The sequence below is a fragment of the Strigops habroptila genome, chromosome 8 (genome assembly GCF_004027225.2).
Source record: "Strigops habroptila isolate Jane chromosome 8, bStrHab1.2.pri, whole genome shotgun sequence".
Lineage (NCBI taxonomy): Eukaryota > Metazoa > Chordata > Aves > Psittaciformes > Psittacidae > Strigops > Strigops habroptila.
Window position 1 is genome coordinate 58263973 of NC_044284.2, and position 25024 is coordinate 58288996.

At 44.6% G+C, this 25024-nt stretch overlaps 1 protein-coding gene across 5 annotated transcripts; it reads right to left on the reverse strand.

Moving 5' to 3' along the window:
• Positions 1-886: 886 nt before the first annotated feature.
• Positions 887-23804, reverse strand: FYB2 (FYN binding protein 2). Of its 5 annotated transcripts, XM_030495084.1 has the most exons (20): positions 23659-23759; positions 19517-20297; positions 18490-18684; positions 17429-17462; positions 14568-14656; positions 13801-13829; positions 12525-12556; positions 11582-11666; positions 11113-11266; positions 9273-9399; positions 9130-9173; positions 8757-8826; positions 6706-6789; positions 5367-5395; positions 4558-4618; positions 3891-3983; positions 2152-2236; positions 1686-1842; positions 1487-1520; positions 887-1043 (listed from the first exon to the last, which is right to left on the reverse strand). In XM_030495084.1, exons 1-20 carry the CDS (start codon positions 23665-23667, stop codon positions 1034-1036), a joined length of 2202 nt encoding a protein of 733 aa, XP_030350944.1. In that variant the 5' UTR covers positions 23668-23759; the 3' UTR covers positions 887-1033. The 5 variants fall into 5 exon arrangements, with proteins under 5 accessions (XP_030350944.1, XP_030350946.1, XP_030350947.1 ...); XM_030495086.1 differs by lacking the exon at positions 6706-6789 and having other exon boundaries at positions 887-1079; positions 1485-1520; positions 9130-9170; XM_030495087.1 differs by lacking the exon at positions 6706-6789.
• Between the last annotated feature and the right edge of the window lie 1220 nt (positions 23805-25024).

Consider the following 25024-nt stretch of genomic DNA (forward strand, 5'->3'; position numbering starts at 1 on the left):
TTTGCTCTGGGGTTTTTTCTGATGTCTTCTATGCCAGCTTTGAAATGGCTGTATGGCAAACAGCGCTTTTATTTTGCTGTGTTTTCTTAAGCCTGGAACATTTAATAATTTCTAATTAAACCAGCTACATTTTTAGGATATTTATGAGCAAACTGATATGGGCTCTTAAAATGTGCTGGGGAGGGGCAAAAGCTGTACACTAAAGTCATATTTAAGGGGTTTGTTTCTTCCAAAGTCATGTAAAAACCCCTATCCATGTTCTCCTGCTTTAGAGAAGGTACCCACTGGATACACCAAGGAGAAGCCATTAGCAATTTATATTTCTCTTCCTACATTTAGGAGCATTTTACTTTAAATAAGCAATCATCCTCCAGCCCCACAGCAGAGAAGAGCCTGAACACAGGGGCAACTGTTGGGTAACTGCCTGCTGCTGTGAGTCGGTGGGAGCCAGAAGTCAGCCTTTACATATCTGGGATGCCAAAGTTAGCTTACAAAAATAAAGTAAATTTGGACTGAATGTTTTATTTACTCTTTTTTCATGTTTTTTGGAAAGAAATGAGTCAAGTTTTCCTCCATTCTGTATATTTAACACAGCAAGAGCGGTGTGGTACATACTTCTTGTCCCAATACTTTTGTCAAGACTAAAGCCAGTTCAAATTTATATGGTTTGTTTGTTAAAAAGCAAATCCTTGGCGGAGTCTTGTAATTCTGGCATCTAAACCAGGCAGTAACAAGATGGTGCAACTAAACTGCAACTGTAGAAATGTTATGGCTATTTCAGAGCTAACCAACAAGGTACTCCAAAAACGTGGGAATCACCAAAAATAACTAATGTTGAGATAATAAGTGAAGACATGCTCTAAATAACAGACAAAAAAGGAAAATCTCTTGCATGTTAAACAGTGTAAAAGCGTAAAAAATAAATCTTTATTTACATTTGCATCATCACTCCACAGTTGATCAGCGTGGGATCTCATGGATGCAGGAAGCACAGAGAGACCTTCAGGGATGCTCTGGGGACAGCAGCTCTCAGTTAGCAGTATCTGTCTCAAAAAAAAGAAGGTTTCACAGCACCTGGACAATATAGGAGGTTCATTTGTATCAATTATGTATGAGCATGCAAGGAAATGATATTGCAGCAGGGAATTTAAGGGTGTGTTTTGGCAAGGCAATGCACACTGAGTGGCCCATGTTTGCAGCAGATGTGGATTAATATGGCATATCTGAAGGCAAGTCAAGAATCTCCAATTTAAAAAAGTCATGACTGGATGGGGTTTTTTTTTTTAGCTGCAGTTGGACTGGAAACCTGTATAACAGCAACACAGCAGCCTAAAACTGGAAATACTTATTTAATATTTAATACTGGCTGTTTACATTAACCTTCCCCTGCCTTCAGAAGTTTTAGGTACATTTTTCCAGCTCTCAGATATCTATACACAGGAAGGAGAAGAAAACATGCATCATAATAAATAAAATCTGAGTTTACCTGAAGTTCAAGTGCTCCACTAGAACATACCCATCTGAGAGAGGAGGGGGGAAAGAGAAGTAAATTAGTAAACTCCTGAGCAAATAAAGTCACAGTGGCTAAGCACAAAGACCATCCTCTTGCTTGTGAAGCTGATTTGCCCCTCCAAACAGGATTGCAGTGACCATCTGTGCCAGAGACTCTCATCTTAGGAATTTACATCTGCCCTCCGAATTGCGGCATATCACTGCATTGCCCTCCGTGACATCGATAACATCCAGCTGTTCTCCAGCTGTGACTGGGAGATCAATTCTCCTCTGACTGGGGACTGAGCACTCGGCAGTGGCTGTGCTGATGACACTGATCTCCTTATCATACTGCAGAAAAGAAAGTGTATAGTAACCACGAGTTACTATACACTCAGTGCAATGTCTTTAAGGGCAGTAGGGAGGGATGGAGAGGAGAGTTTTCAGGATGGGTTGTGAGGCTTCGTTTGGGGCTGAAACGGGGGAGAAAACCCCAGCAACATTCCTAATGAAGATCCCAGATTAGGGGCGAAGGTGACCAGTCAGTGGGACATCTCTCCCAGCATAGCTAAGGACTAACTTTCCACCATGCATTTTTTAAGCATGAAATGTAGCTGCTTTCCTCCTCTGACACAACTAGTTCTCTAAAAAGACACATACCATAAATGTTTCTCTAAAAGATTTCTCTTCTTTTCCCATCTTCTTGCTTTTTTCTGCACTGTTTTTCTTGACTTTGAAGATATTTCTGCATCAAGAGAGAGACACACACAACACTGAGCTCCATTTAAATAACCACTGGCACACTGGGAAATGAAATCCAGAGCCTAACAACTCCAGCCTTGTCTGCAATGAACTCTTGGAAGAGCAAAGCACACCATTCACATTGCTATTTTTCAGAAGAAGATGAACATACCACTCGAATCTGTTGGTGAGCATAACTTGAGCCATTTTGTATCTATCTCCATTTGGAGTAACTCTTTGCTCTGTAAGCAGCGTGGGAATAAACAATCAAGTGTTTCAAATCAAACGTATTTTTATAGATGTCAACAATTCACTTTTCCCCCAGCAGTTTGTCTCCTTCTGGTTTTATTTATATCCAAACAAACATAAAGGGTCCCCAGATAACTCTCATCCTGAGTCATTTATGGAAGTGAGGCTTGACACAGCTTTCCAGATTTTTGTTGCTTTTTTAGCACATGGAGGAGAAAGTCACCCAAGCAGACATTTATATGGCATTGTAAAGTGAAGAACAAGCTCTTATAACCAGCTTAAAGGGAGCAATGGCCATTCATGCTAAGGCATTCCCTGGGCATGGAGATGCCAACTCTTTCTGGTTTGTACATGAATTTCCAGCTATGGCATTCATTTTAAAACTAAGACAGAAAAAACCCACCTGATCAACCAAACAAAAAACACCAACTTGCAATGAATTATTCACCCTTGGCTAACCTTCATACACTTAAAATCAAGAGGAGGGGAAAACAAGAGCTGAAATTAGGGACTTCTAGGGTGTGAAGAGATTTCTCCTTGGCAGTCGTAGCCTGCAGGACTTGCCATCTTTAAGGAATGGATGAAAATGCATTGACTTCCTGATAGTCTGTACAATTATACACATGACTTTGCACAACAAAAGTGGTGTTTGAGCAACCCCATGCAGGAGCTCTGTGGTAAGAAACTAGAAAATAGAACTCTGCTTTGCATTTGTTTGAAGTCCCAGGCACGGGGTCGTGAAAAAACTCATTGCAAATATGAAAAAGCTCATTGCAAATACACATTTTTCTGATTTAAAATGAAAACTCCTACTTCTGTGCACATTTTTCTTTTTTTTTTCAGCACTGGTAAGAAAAGGTTGTATTATTGCTTTTATTCACAAATACTACAGCAAGAGCCTATACCATAAACCCAACTGGAAAAAGAAGACCCAAGAAACCAATACTTTAAAATAAGGGCAAGGGGAACACACAGGCAGTTACTACGCTGCGTACGGGGCTTCTAAACACAGGGCGCTTGCCAAAATAGCAATAGCTGATCCATGGGGATCAAATACTTAATCAAGGCACAGTTAAAGAAGGAATGGGACACAGCATGGCAGAAAAGCAGACAAATATATAGCAAGTAGCGCCTTTTTGTCTCAGCTAAGTGGGAGACATGACAGAGCTTCAGGATGAGACCCTCACGGTATCCCCCAGTTGCAAACAGCTCAGAGCATAGAGTTTGTTTTGCCCTCAAGATATTGTCTGCAAAGTCTCCTGAAAGCTGGGTTCAAGGGGAAAGGACCCTGGGGCAGCAGCCAATACAAAATGCCCGTGCAATCAGGGGCATCCCACTCCTGCAGACGACTCAAGAGACACATGTACAAAGTGAGACAATGTGGGAAAACACAGAATGGAAATCAAAACCTTTCCACATCATTGCTGCTTTTCCTTTGGTCCTTATCCTCTTTCGCCATCAGAAATTTTGGCATCCAGGGTTTGTATTTGTCATCCTTCTCTCTGGGAAGAGGAGAAAGAGCCACAGAGAAATTCAAGTTTTTTCCAGCAGACCATGTGCCCCCTCCCAAACCCATGTACCTACAAAGTCATGATTTTTCTCTCTGTCTCCCCACCATGACCACCACTGAAATGCAAACACTTGCTGTGATTTATACCAGCACACACTGCTGCCACAATCATCTGGCAGCAAGACATCAAGACATGCTGTTCTTATTAAAAGTAATTTTTCTGACAAGGAACTTGCCAGGACGGGGCTGATTGTCGGGTCTGGGAGCTGGAGCTTTTCTTCCTTAGGAAAACTACCTGAATTTTCACATGTTTCAGGGAGCAGCTCTCTCCTTTTCACATCTCTGGCACTGACTAGGTAACGCTGAAGAAACATTCTGTGGGATGCTACTTGCCAAACTAAACACATATGGAGAGGGTACCTGGAATTTCTCCAGAGGACTGAGTCCCGACCAACTCATGACCCCCAGTGGCTTGCAGTACCACAGGCTCCCCAGGGCACAGGTTTGTGCCAAGAGGAACATCTCCTTGCCCCAATACTAGCCTCAGGAGAGGGCACTGTCCTTACCTTGGCTCTCTCTGCCCCACCTCAACATCATCATACACCGTGTCCTCCTGAGAAACAGCCCCTGTCAACCAAAATACAGCAGAGAAAATTATTAGATGTCATTCTGAGCCAAGTACTCAAAGCCATGCATTGCAGAGGCAAATTAGGGCTGCTGCTATTTGCTCAACCCAAAGGGGCTAAGGCAAAGCAAAAGGAAGATCCTCAGGGCTCCAAAACCCAGGCAAAACTCCAGCACAAAGCAAGATGCTTGTTAGTTGTCTGTATGGACAGTTTTCTGGATAGGTTTGGCCATCCAGGTCCAACAGGAGCAGCAGCAGCAAAACACCAGCTTCACGCTGTAGCTCGCCCAGGCAGAGTTTCCATCCTGAGCACCTTCTCAAGCTTGGTTAGTCAGACAGGTTTTGTGTCAACTCCTATTTATGCAAGGCATGAACTTGTCCCTCCACCAGGCAGCAATAAGTAGTTTTTCAGAGAGCTGCTGGCATGCTGTTGGCTGTTAACCACCACCACCACCACCAGTCTGGAAGCAGCGGCTCAGCATGGACTGCTTCACACATTGCCTTCCTATGCAAATTCATATCTGCAGTAGGAATGCTCCTCTTCAAAGAGAAAACACCCAAAAATGAGCAAAAACCCCCACCCCCCACTCTCAAGTGAAGCACAAATCTCTGTCAAGTCTTCAAAGTTAATGCTGCCACATGATTTTCAGACAGGCATGATGCATTAAGGTTGATTTTCCATTGTGCAATACATTTGCCTCTTCAAACACAAGCACAAACCCCCACAAATCAGATACATATGTTGCTTACCTAGATTTGGTACCGAAATGGAAAACAATCTGTGGATAGAAAGAGGCTTTTAGAAACAAGTCAGCATCACCCAAAAGTCATGAGCATTAGCTCTAAGCTGAAGCAATGGAGGCAAGGCTAAGCACCAACTTTTGCCAGAATTATATCCTTTGCTAAATAAGCATCTCCATCCTCTGCCAGCATCTCCATCCTCTGTGTTCATCAAGCAGGTTATGAAAGGTCTACGTTGCATCCAAAGAACAATCCAAATCAGCAAAAGCAACCTCCTCCTTCCCACCCCTGCACCCCTTTCCAATAGCTGGAGGGTTGATGTACAGCTGGTAACTATAGTCAGTAGTAATTCCCACCTTGCAGTCTGCCACTACCAGGGGTTGCCCACGAATTTAAATGTGACAATAATTGTAGATATCTAAGACACTTGCTGGAGCTTTAAGGGTTCTTTGTGACATGAAACCTGGTGGTTCCTTCCCTGTAGTTATATTTAGCAGTAACACAGGAAGAAGCTACTGACGCAGCAGAGCATCTAGTGTGAAACAGATTTTAAGTAAAACAAACCTTGCTATATAAAAGAGGAAAGGATTAATCCAGAATTCCCAAAGAAATAAGTAAAAGTAGGGTTTTCCTGGACTTCAGGCACTGTGCACAAGATGAGGCACACACTGGTGGCAGTGGAGGATGGGATGTGCAGGCAGCCACTCTTGCACTTGAGGAAAAGACAGTTTCCATGGAACCTTAACCAGGGTTTTGAATATTAAAGTAAGAGTACCCAAAAGGACACTATAAGAAGTTATACAATATCCTCTAGCCTAACTTTTTAGACTAAAGTATCAATAGCAAACTTCAGCAGATGCTGTTGCCAGCTTGACTATAAATGGTGCTTAGAATAAAAAACCTCAACCCTTAAAAGCCACATCAGCAAGACTTTGCCTCATCCTGGCCCACAGGTCCAGGCAGCAGGTATCACATTTTTATGTTCCCTTGCATATATGCATCATACTGAGGTATCAGCAAGGTACCAAAGGCAGCAGAAAGCCTATGAAAGCTTGGACACTGCTGTAGGGCCAGCTCCTGTAGATTCCTGATGCCAGAGACTTTGGAGAAGCTGCTCAGATGGACCATTGGCCAACACAGAATCATGGAATCATAGATTGGTTAGGGTTGGAAGGGACCTTAAAGATCATGCAGTTCCATCTGCCATAGCAGCTCCTTGGCATAACTTTCCCAGTAAAACTTATTCCTTACTCCTAGACCTCCTCTCATTAATTTGCTCTCAAATTACTGCTAATATGAATGCTCAGGTTTGGAGGGGGAAGGGGTTGGACAACCAGCATTTTCTTACTTTAAGTTTTCCTTGAACCTGGTATTCTTCAGCTTCAACTTTTCTATCTTAAACAAGTTTCCAAATCTCTTTTGTTTTTTTGTTCTGTCCAAAAGAGAAACAGATTTCAAATTAAGGAGGCACTAAGTGCTGAAGTACATGAGAGTTGCAATACTTGCAGCTCCAGAGATCTTGAAGTAGGTAAAGGAAGGTCAGCAGACCTTAGACCTCAGCTTAGCAGTAGGTTTTAAGCCTTAAGGGCATCATACATGCGGATGAATGATGGATTCAGTGGGATGGGCACCAACACAGCAAAAGGTGCTTAATTATAAAGTCCAAGCTCAAACCTTTGTTTAGCTTTAAACTTTTCTTTGTAATTGAAGTTGTCATCCTCTGACCCAACAACCACAGAATGATCCAGGTTTACTTGGAGTAAAAAATCATGACAAAAAGGAGAAAAATTCCCCAGAAGCAGGCAGTGACCATTAAAGGAGCACATCAGGACCATTTACCTGTCTATGCCACCCTTCATCACACATTTCTGTTGTGTATGCTCTTGAGAAGGACCTTTCACTACACACACTTCTGTCTGTAGCTTACAGGGGGTTGCAAAGCTACAACACAACAATTTCCTAATGAATTATCTGCAAACAACCAAGATCCTCACATGGGGAACATTACCCGTGTGCAAGTACTATTAAAAATACTTGATGTGTATCAGCACACCTAATCCTGCATGTGGGATCAATAGAAAGATTGCATAAAGACTGGTTTGAGGATTGAGACACTGACCTCTGAACCCTGTGAACTTGGCCCCAGCCCTAGCTTTGTCATGAAATCCCCTTGCAAACTCAGCAAGATGCACTGCGCCTCTGGGAATTAGCAGTGGAGTATAATTTCTGCTACTGTTCAGCACCCATGTGCAGAGAGGTATGGAAGAGGTGTGGGTATGCTTCCCATTAGGTGGGGGACATACATGGTTGGTCTGGGAGCCAGATGTGGACACTAGAACACTACTTACTCCCTGTCCAGAGAAGCTCATGCACCCCCAACACACAAAGCCATGGACAATTTGCAGAGAAATTACGCTTTTGCGTTTTAATAACTGCCCAGTCACCTCCACGGTTTTAGGTTTCTCAACCCTTTTTCCCCTCTCTGACACACACAGGCTCTACATCCACACTTCAACTAGACTTGAATCCAGATGCAAGCCAGTACGAGCCTCACATCCGTAAGGGAAAAGCAGATGTACAGCAACACCTTATTATTCCTCCCACGCTGCTCCTTAGAAGAGAGCCACCAGCTGCACTGGAAGCAATTGTGTGCAGCATCCCCAGCCCATATGCTGTTCCCAGAGGCAATCTCCATTTCTTACAAAGGGATGCAGGAAATCTTTTACTGCAGGAGGGTAAGGAACCACACAAAGCTAATAAGTAAAAACACAATGAACTTCACATTTCACCTCTTAATCCATTTGGGAAGCTCAGGCAACATATAAACCTGAGGCTGCAAAACTCATTGCTTTTATAACACACTCTGTGGAAGCAAATATCTTGAGAAGCTAAATAAAAAAGAGCAGGTTGCAAGTTAGTTACAGCATGTCAGCCTGGGCTTCTTTCAGCTTTCCAACCTTCAGTGATCTGAAATGTGAGCGTTTTGTCCCTTTTTATGGGGACAATGTCCTCATTTGTCTCTTCACACACAAAAAAGATGCCCTTTCTCAGCTACAGCTGAGCAAAGCTTTTCATCAAGATACAGCTAGCAATACTGGCCTGTATGTTTTATGCAAGGAGAGTTCTGTAAGGGAAGTACTTCCAATGGATGGGGAGTGCTACAAGTTCTAAGAGAAAGGCCTCACTGCTTAGGGATTTAATTTTGATGACTATTTTTTACTCCTTGTAAGTGTCAGCCAAAGGGGAAAGAGGGAGGAAGAGGGGGAAGAAACCCACCTATACAACAACTCTTCTGCACTTGCATTAGGGAAAAAAAAGGCTTCCAGCCAGCACCTGGCATGTGAGATGAAGGAAGCATGGTCAGTATTTCAAAACACAGACTATGAAATTGCAACTTACTCCACTTTTGCTGGATTATCACCCCCAATCTCAACATCTTCATATGCTTCTTCATAGCTGTTTCCTGAAACTTAAAACCAAGGCATGCCATTATCACAAACCATGTTCAGCAGCGATGAGGTGAGGTTCGCTGGACAAATTGCACCCAGGCTGTAATATTTTACTCTTACAGAGGCTTCAAGGTTGCTCAAATTAATTCCATGCAAGACACGTTTATTGCTCCCTTCTGGTTTTAATGGGAATTTAGAGCAACCAGGCCAAAAGGAGACACTGTAGATGTTGAAAGTTAAATGAAACTATTCACATCATCTCCCAGGGACCAGCCCAAATTAAAAGCAGCTCCTGTTTGAGCTTCCCCACGTGCTGCACTTACCGCTGGCTGAAGTGAATGGACTTGAGGCATCTGACCCATGGCTGCTAGAAGACAGAAATATCACATAGGGATTTGCTACAGCATAGTTTTTAAAAGACATCGCATAGACCCAGCCATTGCAAAGAGTCCAAGTCCATACTCACAGTCTATCTTGCATTTCCTCGACGTCATCATATATATCCTCTGATGTCTGCAGAGACTGCCAATAGTTTTGGTCCAATGCTGTTGTTTCTACCCCTAGCTTTGGAGCACCAAGATACACGTAGCGCACTGGAAATGAGAAAGGAGCTTTGCTTTAGAAGATTTTCTGAGGAACTTGTCACAGGCCAAGGACAGCTGTTGAGGGTCACAACAAATAAGAGCCTACAGACATACTTTCCATTCCAGAAGTCGAGGAAAGTCTCTGTTCTGAGCCACTTTGAGAAGGAAAACTGAATAATTTTAAAAGATTTTAAGTTTTAAAACATTTAGCTTTAAAATATTTTAAAGTTCTAAACCACTTTAGGTTTAAAAAAAATAAAATACCCATCAATATTCTCAATTGTGGCAGCTCTGACCCAAATCCTCCTCACCAGAAAACATCCCACGAGACTGTTCATGGATGTGCAGAGAAGTGATTTAAGGGAGGGCTTTGCATGGTTGGTGGAGGTGCTAAGATTCAAATAAAAGGCCAGGCCATTGGGAATACACCTGTAAATCAACATCTCAGAAAGGAAACAAGGGAGGAAAGTATCCCAGAGATGTATTTCACCAAGAGCTGGAACCAAGCATGAGAGTTGCACTTCATGAGGTTAGAAAAAGATTGTTGCTAAAGGACTCTGTTAAGTGGAAATATTAAATCCTTAAAACTGATTCAAGGGAGTTGAATGCAGATGTAATACAGAAATACAGCCACATAAATAAAAGCAGACAGTGTTTGTAATGAAAATGGGTGTATGCAGTAGGTCTCGCCAGAAACATGCACCCCACAATATGGTGTAGTTAATGACCAAAGTTTCTGCAAAGCATTCAAACCCCCATGAAGAAGAAAAAGATGGGGTGGGGAACCAAACAATTCTCTAATGAAGCAATAGCAGGAGGCTCAGCATGAGTACTTTTAAAAAGAATTCCCAACAGAAATTACCTCCAGCTGTTCAAAGGTCAAGCAGATTTCATACAAAACCAGACACCAACCATAACAGAAAATTGTTATTAAGTGATTTAGAATAATAATAATAGTAATAATAAAACAACACCTGAGGACCACACCACCACCAACAGTCACAGTCGATTTACACTTTCTCCTTCACACTCCTGGTCTGTCCACAGGGCCCAACAGAGCTACCTTTCCCTCTTTCATCTTTGAAATGCTGCCATATCACACTAACAGCTTGCAGAGGCAGGAGTAAGCCTTTGCAGAAGGCGCCCATGTATACTTAAACCTGAAGTTGCAAAATAGTATTTACAAAGGAGATATGAGTGGGTTTAATTGTGCAACTAGGGTGTGTATCAGCAGCTCCAGATCCTATCTTAGAGCATTGTGAAAGAAGAAGCCCACAGAAAAGGCTCACAGGAGCTACCAAGAAGGTGGAGCAAGGAGCCATTATCCATCTTCATAAGGGACAGGGAGAGACTTCAGGCTCTCATCCTGCTCACGTGTGTTTCTACCACAAGCTTTAGCCAAACACTTTTGAGACTCAATAAATTATGAGAAGCAGAGGAGATGGATTTCAGCTTTCTCGGATAAGGGCAATCTGCTAGAAAAACAAACACCTCGGTTTGAGTTACGCAGATGGTTAACCAACTTAGGAAGCTACTTGCAAAGCCAAAATAAATGATTCAGACCAGAATATAAATGCATATGCAACCTTTTGCCCTGGTTTAACTAAATTGGTTCAAGAGTTACATCCAAATTTAACATTATTTCCCATATGGAAGAGACATTTGGGCAACAGATGGGACCGAGGATTGAGGAAGCACTCAAGAGCGCAATGAGATACTCACAGAGCTCTGCTCCGTCTTTTGCCAGCCCTTGTGGGGTAGGATGCTTTGCAGTCTGGGTACTGCTCACATCCTGCTTCACTTGTGGAGCTTTCATCCCACTTCCACCATCTTCCTTGGTTCGGTTAGTGGGAGATACATATTCATTTCCACTTGTCTGAGATGAGACATTTGGTTTGGTCAGTACGGTCTTTAGAAACAGCTGTCCAGTCTAAGTTAATATAACTTACATATGTACATCTATAGGAATATAAGTTATCTTTCTCTGAACTTAAAATAGTTCCATGCCATTTTCCATCATGGATTTCTGGTAGACATAGGTGCTGTTTGGCAGCGCTACCTGTCTTTTAGATAGTAGCAGTCGAGCAATGAGCAGGCAAAAGAGAAACCAGAAAAACCCAAAGAGAGGGAGGATAAAAGGAGAACAGACATCCTACGGTGATTATTAAAAGTAATCTCAAAGATACAGTACCTTGAAAATTTTCTTTGCTTCCTGTTCCTCTCTTTCAAAACTTGCTTTTCCCTCTTTTTCATCCTCTATTATAGCTCTTCCAGGACTGAAAGTTTGAGAAACGAGAGATATCTCAGAATAGAGACACTTTAGCAAAGTCACAAACCGATTGCTTTACACCTGTCCTCAAAAAAACAGCTCATTTTCCCTTTGAATAAGGTAGATTACAAAAAGACTGCCTATACTAAAAGTAAGGACAAATCCAAATCTAAAGTTTGCTAGTTACCTGGAATAATAGCAGTCACTATTGGAAAGGAGACAAACTAAGATGATTGTTTTCTAGTAGCAGGAATGGACAAGCTAGATCTGTTTGGTGATGGTACTGGCTCACGAGCTGTGCCTCTCACCATACTATATTGTGACTTAGGGAAGAAGATACAGCAACAGGAGGCAGAACTTGATACCTTTTTTCCAGCAGCACAACCTTTCCCACTGAAGTGACCCAGTTTTATCACATGATTCTTCAATCCCCATTGAAAAACAGCCTTCAGCCACTGACAGTAGTTATACAGTGATAGGAGTCTGAAACGTGACATTTATAGGGCAAAATTCAGTGTAGACCTTGACTTGCTACACAACTTTGGACCTGCAACCAAGTGTCCCAATTTGAGAGCCTCGTACCTCTGCCTTCTTATACTGAAAGAGTTCAGGTTTCAGTAGGAAAAGACAATGTATTTCCTTGTGTGCCAGAGGAGAGAAGAAAATCTCCCTTCCAGATATGTTTTAGAATGAAAACAATCTTAGAAGACATGAGTGTTGACACAGAAGAGCATCATCATCTACATTATCTTGGTCATGAAATATATGAAATTTCTTTCTATTTACTGAGTGTTACAATATTCTAATCCCAACCTGAGTTAGTTGTGGGGTTAGAAGAGGCTTGAGAGAAAGGAAAGGAAATTACCTGGATTTGGCAGAGAGAAAAGACTTCTGTTTCTAGAATAAAGAAGAGGAAAGCCTTCAGTCACTGTGCTTTTCCCAAGTCAAGCTTTTATACAAGGCCTCAGCTGTCATCTAGTATTTAAAGAAATATTTCTTTAGAAAGCCCAGAAGCATTTTACATTTGGAATAGTCATCAGACAAGGATATTTCCTCTACTTTGCAGGACAGGAGATACACATATTGACAAACTGTATATGGATAATTTAACAGTGCAAGCTACCGGTCAGAATGAAAGCAATTATGGGTTGGAGAACTTATAGAGGAGGAGGATTTTTTATTAATTAAATAAACATTTTCCAACTCACCATAAAATAAGACTATAGCCAAGCCAGGGAACCTCTCTGCAAATCATGCACAGATAAGTGCATTTGGAAACCTGTGCTATTTCCTGGACAATTTGATTGCTTTGCAAGTCAGGACTTGAAAGTGGAGTTTGACGTTTTCCAAAGAGTAGTTTCCTCTCTTACCAGAGCCAGAACTGATATCCAGTACATGACCATCTCCTGGCACGAGGTGACCTGTTCTCTCAGCCCAGCTACTCACTGTGAGCTTGGCCTTGCAGCCAAGCAGGTCTTCTCTAGGACAGCTGTAGCAATTCCTGCCCCATGCAGTGCACTATCCTGCCTTCATGGCAGGGTATCTCCACTGCTAAGATGAACTGCCCTTTGCAGCCAGGGTAAAATGAAAAGGATGAAGTTGTAGTTTGCAGCAGAGACATCCCTGCAACAGGGGATGAAAACCCATACAGTCCTGCCCACAACAGTTGCCTTCACTTCTGAGCCAAAACTTGGAGCATGCTGCCATGACAAGGAACCTGGCTCAATCTTGCTTTTATGCCTTCACAGAGGGTTTACCAGCACCAGCTCGTCTTAGGCAGGAACTTCCAGAACAATTCAGTGGATTTTTCCTCCAAGAGCTCATGATCCTGATATTGGTGCTTGACACTTATTTGGTCTAGCACCAACCTCCAGACGGTGTTACCACTTCCTTACATATTTGCAGTGGAAGTCAAGGGAACTGACTCTCTCCCATAGCGTGTGCATTTGGAAACCTCATTAGTCTTCATGTCCCCTCTGCAACTCCTTATTTATTTTATGAGAGTCTTCACAGACAACACACACAAAGAAATACTCAGCAGATAATAAAAGCAAATATTAAGTTTCTAAGATAGGAAAACATGGTATGTGTGGTACAGCCAAGACTGAAAGATCAAAACTGGCTGTGACGAGACTTCTTGCCTTGTGTTCTTGAGGTTCTGCCTTAGGTACTAGAAAAGATATTTGTGAATATGTATTACTTTTTAGACCATGTTAAAGTCACTGCTCTAAGTTGCAAACCCCAACTTCAGCCCGTATGTTCAGCATCCAAGCACACATTCACCATGGCACGTTCACCATGTCCTACAGGTGAAATTTGCTATTTAGCAATGTATTCGGAGCACTGTGGCATTGAGTTTGACTGGCCACAGGTTTCATAGTCCTAGGGGCAAACCCAAGAAGGCTGTGTCAGGTCCCTCCAAGGAAGTTGCTTGGCTCCTGATCCGGTGGGAGAGAAAACCAATGCACATGGCAGAAACAAACCTCCCCCAAAAGAGGCAACTTTGGCAAATGTAAAAGCAGAGCAGTGGCAACTCTGATAGAAAAAATTATACTGGGAAGTAGTGATGGCGATGAGAAAGCTCTGTACCCTGTACCCATTCCCAAGAAGATGCTGAGGTTTGCCTCACTATCTCCTTTTATTTCTCTTCTACATCAGTAGCACCTCATGACTTTTCCCCACTGCAATTTTACTGTGCATTTCACCACCAAAATGCTACCTTCTTTTTTGTCTGTGCCCCAAGGTCCTCATACAGCACCAGTGCACAGAGAGACAGTACAGACAGTCATATTTGGTCACCCAGACCAAACTGCTGCTCCCTTTCTCAACTATATTATTTCCTTTTTCAAAGGCTCTATCCCAGATAGCACATAATTCACCTAGCAATGAATCCTGCTTTGCAAAGTACCTTCAATGACACACAAGGTTGTGGTGTCCCCAGACTGATTCAGGTACATAGGGGTTTCTTCATAATTATGCTGCTCTTCAAGTTGAGCACTGAGAAGATGAAAGAAAAGAGAAAAGAGACTTTTTTTCTGGTCCTTTTAGAAGTCTGGGGGAAAAAATCATCTTAACAAGGAATTCAAGTGTTTTGATACTGAGCCTACAAGAAAGCAAAGTGAAATTGGGAATTCCTTGGAGGGAGAGGAGGCCCATGCCAGACACAGGGCTCTGCTGAGCCTCCCCCTGACTCCACTCTCCCACCGCTTTTCCTTTGGGAGGACAGGCTGTGCTTATAGGGCTCAAAGCACATCAGGGGACTTGATACTGAGATTACGGTCTTCTGCCTACAGCAATCCCTCAAGTAGAAACAGAACAATAAAAACCCAGGGAAATCAGAGCGAGGCATTTTTCAAGCCTACTACAGCTATTTTAAAATTAAAAACAACCCAGTTGCACTGTTTGCAATTTCTCAATTAAGGAAACAGGAAGGGGAAAGCAGAGATATCAGAAAGTAGGTTTAAATGTCCTGGTCCTGAGTTTCTCAAGACACATGCTCCATGCCGACATGGCAAGTGGGATATACCAGTCGCATCTCAGCCCTGGCACCACGCAGCCTCAAATATTGGGGTTCCCAGCCCAGTCCCCACCTCCTCATTCTTCTTTTTCCTTTCCTTCTCTGGAAATTCAAATTAGCATCATTTGGGAATAGGTGCAGGGAGAAATCCAAGCCGTCCCAGATTACCCAGGCAAATCTTGAGGCTTCTTCCCCGGTGCCCACTGTGGCAGAGGTTTAGGCACCTCAGGAGTGTACCAAGAAGTGGCAAATGCACAAGATGCAGCTTGTAACACATGCAGAGGACAGGTTAGGGTGGTGAAAGAGTACCAGGAAAAGCTATAGTGAGAACTTCCATCTTTTAACAGTAAGTCTATTACAAACCTCAGGGAGGGTTTGGTTTTCCTTGAATCACCCTAAACTATCATAATTCATCTTCAACAAAGGACGAAATAGTTGTTGCAAACCAGAACATAAGGAACAAGAAATTCAATGTGCATGTTAACAGTAGAGCAATCGGAATAAGAAATGGCACCTAAAGTCAATCAGAAGCTTGTGCTAACACCAAAGGCTGCCCTAGCTCCTGCTCTCAGTCCTCTGGCATTGGGGGCATGCTGCCAGCTTGCTGGTCCCACAGCATGTTCTGGACATGTCCCCCACTGAAGGGGACACACATATACATATTGCACTAATACTGTAAGCAGGTATTTTGTTCCTGGTGCCATTGCTTGAGGAAATGGAGACCAGGAAAACCCCTGGCCTTTCAGTTCCCCAGCCCAATCCCTGGATAAAATAGAATCCTGAGAGCTTGGCTGGACACCAGGCAGCCCTTTATATACACCACAGTGCTACACCAGACCTGAAATACAACTGGTTTGATGGATCCCTGACTAGCATCAGTGAGGGCAGAGTATTTATCCCCAAACAAGGAATCAGAGCTCCAGATTGGTTGTTGGCCCAAGCAACTGTGTCAGGGCCTCTAAGAGACCAGACTATATTACAAGTGAGGCTTCGAAGAGGGGAATTTCTGCCTTTCCAACCCCATGATTTTGCTTTCATGCTGGAATTCATTTAATTCATTTCCCCAGTCACATGATTAATATTTAACAAGTGACCTATTGTCAAGATCATATCAGAAATACTAGAGTAAGACAGCTAATCTTGCTGTAACCTATTGCTAAGACAGCTTCCTTATGGTGCATGACAGCTTTGGAGCTGGTAATTTTTTGACCAGTTTTCTTCTGACAAGCACAGGTTAAAAGTTAAACAAAACACAAGCCAACGCTGGCAGGAACACCTCAGGATGTGAAAAGCACAACTTGTTGTGTCAATAGCTGCAAGAGTTCATTGTTTGGGAACAGAAAGTATTTTAAGTATTCATCTCTTTTTGCTTTGGTTCAGCCATTCTGTTTCCCTTTTTCACAGCTGTGTATTCATGCAGCTAAGACAAAACATATATATGAATATCTTCCTCCACGTCTGCTGTTCTTGTGGCAAAGAATCAGCATCACTAACAACCACTCATGACAAGTCAGAGACATACCAGAAAAAGTCAGGATCCCCTTGTATATGAAAGCATTTGTGTCTGTAAGGTTTTTGGGCTATTTTTGACATTTATGGTATCAGAAGCTGCACTGATCCGTTCATGATCTCTGTTGAGTTTGGACCACCACTCACTAAAAACCTCATTTCAGCATCTGGAGACAGATGAAGCCCTGGGGATGGGGAGGGAGAGCAAAGGCTCCTGTACCCTGGTGTGCTGGCTGCACAGGATGGTAAGCTGGCTGCACAGGACGGTAAGCTCCTCTGCTGCTGGCAACAAAATACCCCTAACACCAGCTGGTTACTCCAGGGCTTTGTCTCACAACAGTTTTCAAAAGCATCTCTTTTCTGAAAACACCACTTGAGTATATGGAAAACAGGAAGCAAAAAACACGGGTGCTGAATGATCTCTGCAGCCAAAGCACTGGCAGTGTTTTCCCTCTGGCCAGCTGAACCAGACCTAATGACACACAGGCAGGATTCTCCACACTGCTCAAAAAGCCCAGAGCAGCATGGAGCAGCAGCAGAAAATAGGGGTGAAGCTTTCTACTTTAGGCGAAGGTCATCCCAGCCAGCTTTAAGCTTTTTCATATAGGTTCACACAATCCCTGGAGCAAGTTGCTGCATTTGGGAGCACAACATTTCCCCCAGACTGCACAGGGATGTGTCAGCATCATGGGATGGGGATGCCCCTCACTTACGAGCCATACGTTGCCTCACCATGCACTCACCTTTCAGGGGTCAAATAATCCTCTTCGTCAGCAGCTGCACACAAACACACAGAGGATCAGTGTTTGAAGGCAAGACCACTCTCCGCACACAAAGAAAGGTGTGAAATAAGATTCCCAGCAGAAACTGGGGATGTGGCTATGTTAATATGACATTATTTCATGTTTCCAGGCAACAACCTCAGGCTTTCTAGAGATCTATAATTGAGCAATATTGAGAGGGCATGGAGATGATGACATATAAATGTAAATAGTTCCCTCCACCAAATTAATACGTTTAGAAGCATTAATATATTTAGAAGCAATGAGGTTAGAAAAGAGCTTCAGTGAAAACCTCTTTTTCCCTCTTATCAAGGCCAGGGCAGAACAATAAGCACTGGCACAGTAAAGCCAGAGAGAGTTTAGCAGAGCCCTTCTTAGAAAAGCAGCTCCCTTTGAATTCAGAAAAAGTTGTGCCTAAAGATCTGGCTATAATTAAGCCTGTATCTATAAAGAAACACCATTTAGCAGCTTAATAAGTGGTCCAGAATATTCTGTTATGCAACATCAATAGGGTTTTATTATGGGAAACTGAACTTTTGCATTTCTTGATGTTGGAACATTTAACAACATTGCGCTCTGTTGTATTTAAAACAGAAGGGGAGGATTAGCAGACCAGTTTCTACTGATTTTATTGTGCCTTCCCACAGTTGTGTGCTCCAGAGTCAAGGCATTTCCCATTGAAGAGGAGTGATAAAGATCAGCTTGCCTCAGAAGCAGCTGCTGCTGCTTTACAGCCAGCTGTAAACCGCTCACAACACGCTGCAGTTGGGAGGAAAGCAGCTTTCTGCATGAGGGATAATGGCCAACCTGGAAAACCAGATCCCTTTTCCAGAGTAAGAGCAAAAATCAGCCTCACTGAAACCGCTGAGCTCTTTTTAATGTTTGAGAAAGATGTTAGAAACAAGTAACAACATCTTATTTCCATGCACTTGGAATCGTGGCTTTATGGATGTCAATAAACTGCAGATTATTATTCATTTTCTACAGAACAGGTCTGGGGAGAAAGACTAGAAATCTCTTACTTGTTTCATTTCCTCTGTGGACCAAAGGCATGGCACTTCTGAAAGCACTGAGGTCAAACTTTGGGGGTCTTGCAGGCTTCCCAGGGGCAGGACCCAGGGATTCAGCTGAAGGGAGAGGTTTAATTCTTGGCCACTTGTTCCCAGGGCTGTGAGACCATTTTCCTGCTCTGGGCTGGCAGAATGGGGGCTCAGATTCTGCTTCAGAGAAGCACAAGGACAGGAAGCAGTTAGCCCTCATTTAAGCAAAAATCCATGTAGGATCATTAGTTATTATTCAGACATTTCTAACCAGCTCTACTTCCCCACAATTTCAGTGTCCCCATTAGAAGCAGGGCTCTTACCATGTTACCAGAATGGAAAAATAAATGGCAATGTCCATTTTTACAAAGTTAACCATGTTGGGGCCTCAGCTCTCAACAGCTCCCTTCCTCTGGATTATAAAATACTAGCCTCATTTTCTGTACCGATAACAGTTTAATCTGCCAGGATTTAGTGGCATAGCTGTTTTCAATACACAGCCCAAGCAAGGTAGCTTTCCAGGGTAAACAAAGGCTTAATCTTTTCAGTGCCTTGTCACTTCGTGTGACATTAGCAAGGGGAACTTCACGGCATTTGAGTTTCCTAGCACCGATTTCTGTATGAAATATCGCAAGGAGAATATGCCCTCTGAGCTTAAATATGACCTTTTGCAAAGCTGGGAGGGTTGCAGAGGGGGGAGTTCAGGTTTAAGCCATTTTAATTCAAACTGAACTGTCTTTGCAGAAAAGCCAAGCCTTTATATGTCTGTGTGCAAACTGAATAGCAGGGTGTAGCCACATTTACCTTCTAATTGTGAATGGCCAAAGCAGACCAAAACTGAAGATACTCCCCAGTCCTCACTCTTTACCCTACTCTCAAAATGTAGATGATTTCTTAAAGTGTATATATCATAGAATCATAGAATGGATTGGGTTGGAAGGGATTTTAAAGATCATCTAAGTTTCAAACCCCTGCCATGGGCAGGGACACTGAGTATAGCTTACTATACCTTTCTGGTGCTGAGGTTGCTCTCCTGGTACATGATAACGTGGCTGGCAGAACTCACTTGCTACCGAGGTCTCAGCATCAGCCTCATCAGAGGTCCTGTGTCTCCTGGGAGCCTGGGGAAGAGCTTGCCCACTGCTGAGCAGACCATCCTTCTTCTGGGCCAGCAAGTCCAGCACAGGCTTGCTTCCAGACAGTTGTATCCTACTACTATGTGACGCAGCAGGAGCATGTGTTGCCCTCTGCTCCGGGCAAGGGTGCACATACAAGTTTGATGCCCGTTGGGTTGGGAGCATTGCATTTGCTTTCTCACTGTGGGATAAAGTGTTTTCCCAAATCTGTAGGGCATGGTGGAAAGAATTTGGGAGCGAAAGGCTCTCTGGAGCTGTTTGGGCTGATCCTTGCTGGTCAGTGCAACATGATAGAAGAGGCTTCCCTGGACCATTCTTGGGAGAACTCAGCCCTTTCTCTGAGATGTTGCCTTTGTGATCTTCCTTGTGCCCTGTTGGCTTCATGTAACCCAGCTTGGCTCGAGGCCATGCCAAGGGGTTGCATTGGGTGAGCACAGAGGCTTGGAAGGCAGGATGGGCAGCTTCATCCTTGGGTTTTAGTATTACCTCTTCTCTCTTACTCCGGGGCAGAGGGCTGGGCACAGCATTCCCTGCAGAGCCTGGCTTGGGTGCAACCTCAGGGGGAGGCTTCTTGCATGGCTGCGCCAGCTTGTTGGCCACGTTGGAGTCATTCTGAAATTTTGCTCGGAGGGCTCTGAAATCAGTGGCACCTTCCTGGGTGGGGGAAGAGAGGAGAGCACAAAACATCTGCTTTCAGAGGTGGCAACAGGCAATTTACACGGTCATGGTCATTTCAGAGGGAAAGAGGTCATGGGCTCCACCCTGGTCACTAAGGATATGCCAAGCCTACTGAAAATCTAAAAGCAGGAGAGGAGAATTAGCTCATTCAAAGGATCCTCCAAAAGCTCCCAAATCATTTCTGATAAGGGCAACAGAGCTGAAACAGGAGGAAAGCACAGGAGCAGAGCATGGAAACACAATCAAGCAGAGCCAGTGGGACTAGGTGGAGATGGTTTCTTCTCCTCAACGTCACCCAGTGTTGGAGAATCTCCCTTAGGAGGACCTGACAAACACAAAAATGAACATTAGGACTTCCTGGCAGAGGTTCTGTACTACCACTTATGCACCTGCTGGATAGGAAAGCTGCACTTTATTTTCTGTACACAAGCACCAGCCAGGGGACAGGCCCGTGGAGATCCCCAGTCTATCCCCTGCTTCACTTAGAAAGATCCACCATGGGAAGAGAAGCACCAAACATCCTCCTTGGCAGGTTCCAAATGATCCCTGCAACAGAATCCTCCTCTGCCATGCTAGTTCAGCTCAGATTCCCAGGGCTCTTTGGATGCTTCTCCCCTTGCTGTTATTCGCCCCTATCCCCAGGAATCAAAGGATATATAACACAAACATGTGTCACACGAGGACGGCAAGAGCATCTCTCAGTCCAGGTGATGAATACTGGCTGAGATACTCAATTCCTCTCTAATAGAGTTACAAGACCCCAGGTTATATATGATTTTGAACAAAGAGAGCTAATCGGTGACAGCACAGTTTGAAAGAGCACTTAACTTTTTGTTTCAGGCCTTTGTACCCAGGTATCTATCTCCCTGTCCCATGCTGGAGAAAGGGGACCACAATTCTTGCTTGCAATGTCGTGGCTTCAATTCAGCCCTGGCCTGAACTAGGGAGAAAGTATGAAGAGAAATTTATGGGCTACTTAAGTCCTTGAACTGCTCTATAACATTTTATATGCCGTGATTACATTAGGTGCACTACTCTGGCAGCTTAGTTCAGTGCAGAGAACTGTAAGGCTTCACGAGAACCTGTCTAATGAGGAAATTGGAAAAAATTATCTAGGACAGAACTTCGTTATTCTGAAAAAAGCCCCAGCCTTAAGTGTTAAGGCAGAGCAGATGAATAGCATACTGAGGGTTTATTGCATTTAATTGCACGATTTATTAAACACTGACAATTTCTCTTGAATAACCCCTTTCACTGACTTTATTACTTTCACAGGGTAGTGCATGATGTAAAGAACCAACCCTTGGGGGAGAGGGTTGAATTGCTCCAATTATATTTCATATTAGTGGTCAGCAGAGTGATGCTGGGTAAACTGCCCAGACAGCCTAATCTAGCGGCGAGCCAGTGGGAATGGGAGTTTTCAGAAGCATACGGAGGATGAATCAGATTTTGGAGGAAAAAAACGTAATCCCACATGTAGCTGATCCCTCCAGCAATGCCAGACAGGAAATAAAGCAGTGAGGTGCCCTAATGCAATTGCACCGAGCTTTCGCACGTGCTGCAGCTACAGTTGAAGAGTTCAATGCTGTTTACCTCTCCATACTGATTTTCTTTACCATAACGTATAGTTCCTCATCAGTGTCCTCAGAGAGAAGGAAAATAGAGAAGAAAAAGTACCTGCATGTCTCACTGTGCCACAGGTGAGGCAGACTCATGCAAAACAGGGGTTCGGCCTGGCACTGCTGTGACAGAAACGGCTGTGACAGCCACTAGCTTGGCATTACCTTTAATTAAAGAGGGATGGATACAAGCCTCCCATTTCCCCCCTCCCCCCAAGTTGTTATCCCTCTTGCCTTGAAATGGCAGCTTCAAATTATTTGCCTAATTAACTGGAAGATTATCTGTGCTTAACGCACTCTCCATGCCCTTCACTAGAACATAGTTTCCCACAGTTTGCAGCACGCTGGGGTATTCACACTGATACCATGCACAGACCTAACACGAGAGGGACACGTATGGTCCCTGGCCAAGCACAATGAACTGCCTGGGAGGATGGGGTTGCACCCCTTGGCCACCTCTTGCACACCCACACCTGGCCTGATGCTCTCTCTCTCTCCGCAAAGCTCCTGCTACTGCTTCCATGCACAAGGCTGAGCTTAGCACAACCCTCTGAGGTGCAATGAGTTATCCCAGTCTCTGTAGGGGTGATTTTCCATCAGATCCAGGACCATTTCAAACCACAGACCCACGCACCTTAAGCTAGCTCAGGATGATGCTCAGCCTAAACATGGTGCCAAGCAAGTCACAGGCAGGTAGGACATACATGAAGTCCAGGGAGGGTTCAGCACAGTGGGGAGAGGAGATCCACTGAAAATTAGGCCAGTTGACAAGTGAGGAGAATACAGTAATAAATTTAAAGGACTGCCAAAAGCTCACAATGTGTATTACAGCTACGTCTGGCCAAATAATTCATTGTGAATAATAATACATTTGGCAAGAGCCCATGCAAGATGAGAGAGGGAGAGAATAAAAAGGAAACAAACTTCCACTGGCCGGAAAGCTGTGAGCGTTACGGAGTCAGGGGACAGCTAAACTTTCCATATTTTCTCCCTATAAATAAAATCCTCTTCTAACATTAATATCATTCTAGGAAGCAGAATAAAGCTCATCTTAAGCCTATGATAAGGATACCTTTTAGAAAGAGGAACAGCTGGAGGTCTGTGCTGATACTAAGGACTAGCTAAAAGGAATCTGAATTCTCATTATTTCTCTGCAGTTGCTTTTCTACAATGAAATCAACACCAGAAGAAAAACCCCGTTCAAGACGTGGCACGCAGGACAGCCAAGAGGAAGCACTGCATGTTCCCCTCCTGATTTTTTTCTGGTTTAATCCATTCTTTATCTTGATTTCCAAGGGAGGTCCTGTGGGTAAATGTTTAATCAGCGCTGCTCACAGCAGGGTGGCTGGAGCTGGGCCCAGGACCCTGAGCACACTGACGAGAGCACACCACAGATACCATCTCCTCATAAACCAGAGAAAAACATTAAATCCACCTCTACTTTTTGTTAAATTAAAAGGCAGAAACCGCAGTTCATCTCAGAGCAAGGGGGGAAGAAGCCAGGCAGGCTCCTGCTTTGGGGCAGGAAAGCTGCTGGTTTGAGGTCTCTATGCAGCGCAGAAGCAGCAATGACAGCACACACCTTAAGCCCCAGGTTAACCTGCGCCTGGTGAAGAGAATAGCCCCAAGCTGGAAAGCGCCAGCACCCGGGCCAGGAGAGAGGATGCAGCAGCCCATTGCTGCGTGAGGGTGGAGGGCAGCGGCGCCCCGGCAGTTACCGCGTCCATCCCTGCGCTGCTCCGCGCCGGCTCCAGGAGCCTGGCAGCGGGTGTCGGTGCCCGTGTCCCGGCTCCCGCCGCCGTTCTCCGCACCGCGTCCGTCCCCGCCGCTGCCGCCGCCGCACCGGGCGAGGCGGGGCGAGCCCGAGAACACACCTGGGCCAGGCCCGGGTCTGCCCCCGGGGCGGGGAGAGCCTCCGGGCAGGGCCGAGCCGCGGAGCGCTGCCTGCCTGCCTGCCCGCCCGCAACTCCGGATCCCTGAGCCGCGGGTGCCAACACCGGGCAGGCTTTGTATGGGCTTGGTTCGCTTCTGAGGGGAAAGAACGATGCTTGCACTCATCATGTAAGGCAGCCAACAGCATCCTGGCTTGTATCAGCAGTAGTGTGGCCAGCAGGACTAGAGAAGTAATAATCCACTGGTACTGTGCGCTTGTGAGGCTGCACCTTGAACAGTGTGTTAGGTTTTGTGTCCCTCGCTACAAGAGAGATACTGAGGTGCTGGAGCAGGGCCAGAGAAGGGCAGTGAAGCTGGCGAAGGGTCTGGAGCACAAGTGTGATGAGGAGGTTGAGGGAACTGGGGGGGTTTAGTCTGGAGGGGCTCAGGGGGACCTTATCGGTCTCTACAACTACCCAAAAGGAAAATGGAGCCAGGAGAGGGATGGTCTCTTTTCTCAAGTAACAAGTGATAGGACAAGAGGAAATGGCCAGGGGAGGTTTAGACTGGATGTTAGGGGCAATTTCTCCACTGAGAGGCTGGTCAGGCATTGGAACGGGCTGCCCAGGGCAGTGGTGGAGTCACTGTCCCTGGAAGTGTTCAAAAAACATGTAGACAAGGCCCTTAGTGACATGGTTTAGTGGTGGTCTTGGCAGTGCTGGGGTAATGGCTGGACTTGATGATCTTAAAGGTCTTTTCCAACCTAGCTGATTCTATGATCATGGGTGCCCCTGCAGTACCATGTCCATATGGTGCCCATGTATGTGGCAGTTCTCAGGTCCCTTCTCACACCTGGGACAAGCACAGCTGGGAAGAGCAGAGGAGTCCCACCATGCCCAGCAATAATCCTTACCCCACCTCTTCACAGGTCTCCCCATGAGTGACGCCTACCCCACTGCATCAGCCCAGCCCGCACCAGGCTCTTCCCCAGGCCAAAGCCAGAGACCTCAGAGTGATTAAAACAGACATTTTCCTGGAGGAACCAAATGTTTTCTTCATCTCAGCACAGCAGAGCCCAGCAAAACCACTCATCCTCTCTGGAATCCACACGTATTCCCTGCTGAAGCAGCTCCTTTTCAGGGTGAGCTGTTTCTCAGAGTCCTAAGGACAAACCAGTTGAATTAGGGCAAACAAGACTTTTCCCATCACTGG

What these genes read in the sequence shown, in the direction of transcription:
- FYB2 (XM_030495084.1), bottom strand. An exon ending in AACCTTGTGTGTCATTGAAG is followed by an intron (nt 13,830 to 14,567) that starts GTACTTTGCAAA and finishes TATCTTTTCTAG; the next exon opens with TACCTAAGGCAGAACCTCAA. An exon ending in CTTTTAGAGAAACATTTATG is followed by an intron (nt 1,843 to 2,151) that starts GTATGTGTCTTT and finishes TCTTTTCTGCAG; the next exon opens with TATGATAAGGAGATCAGTGT.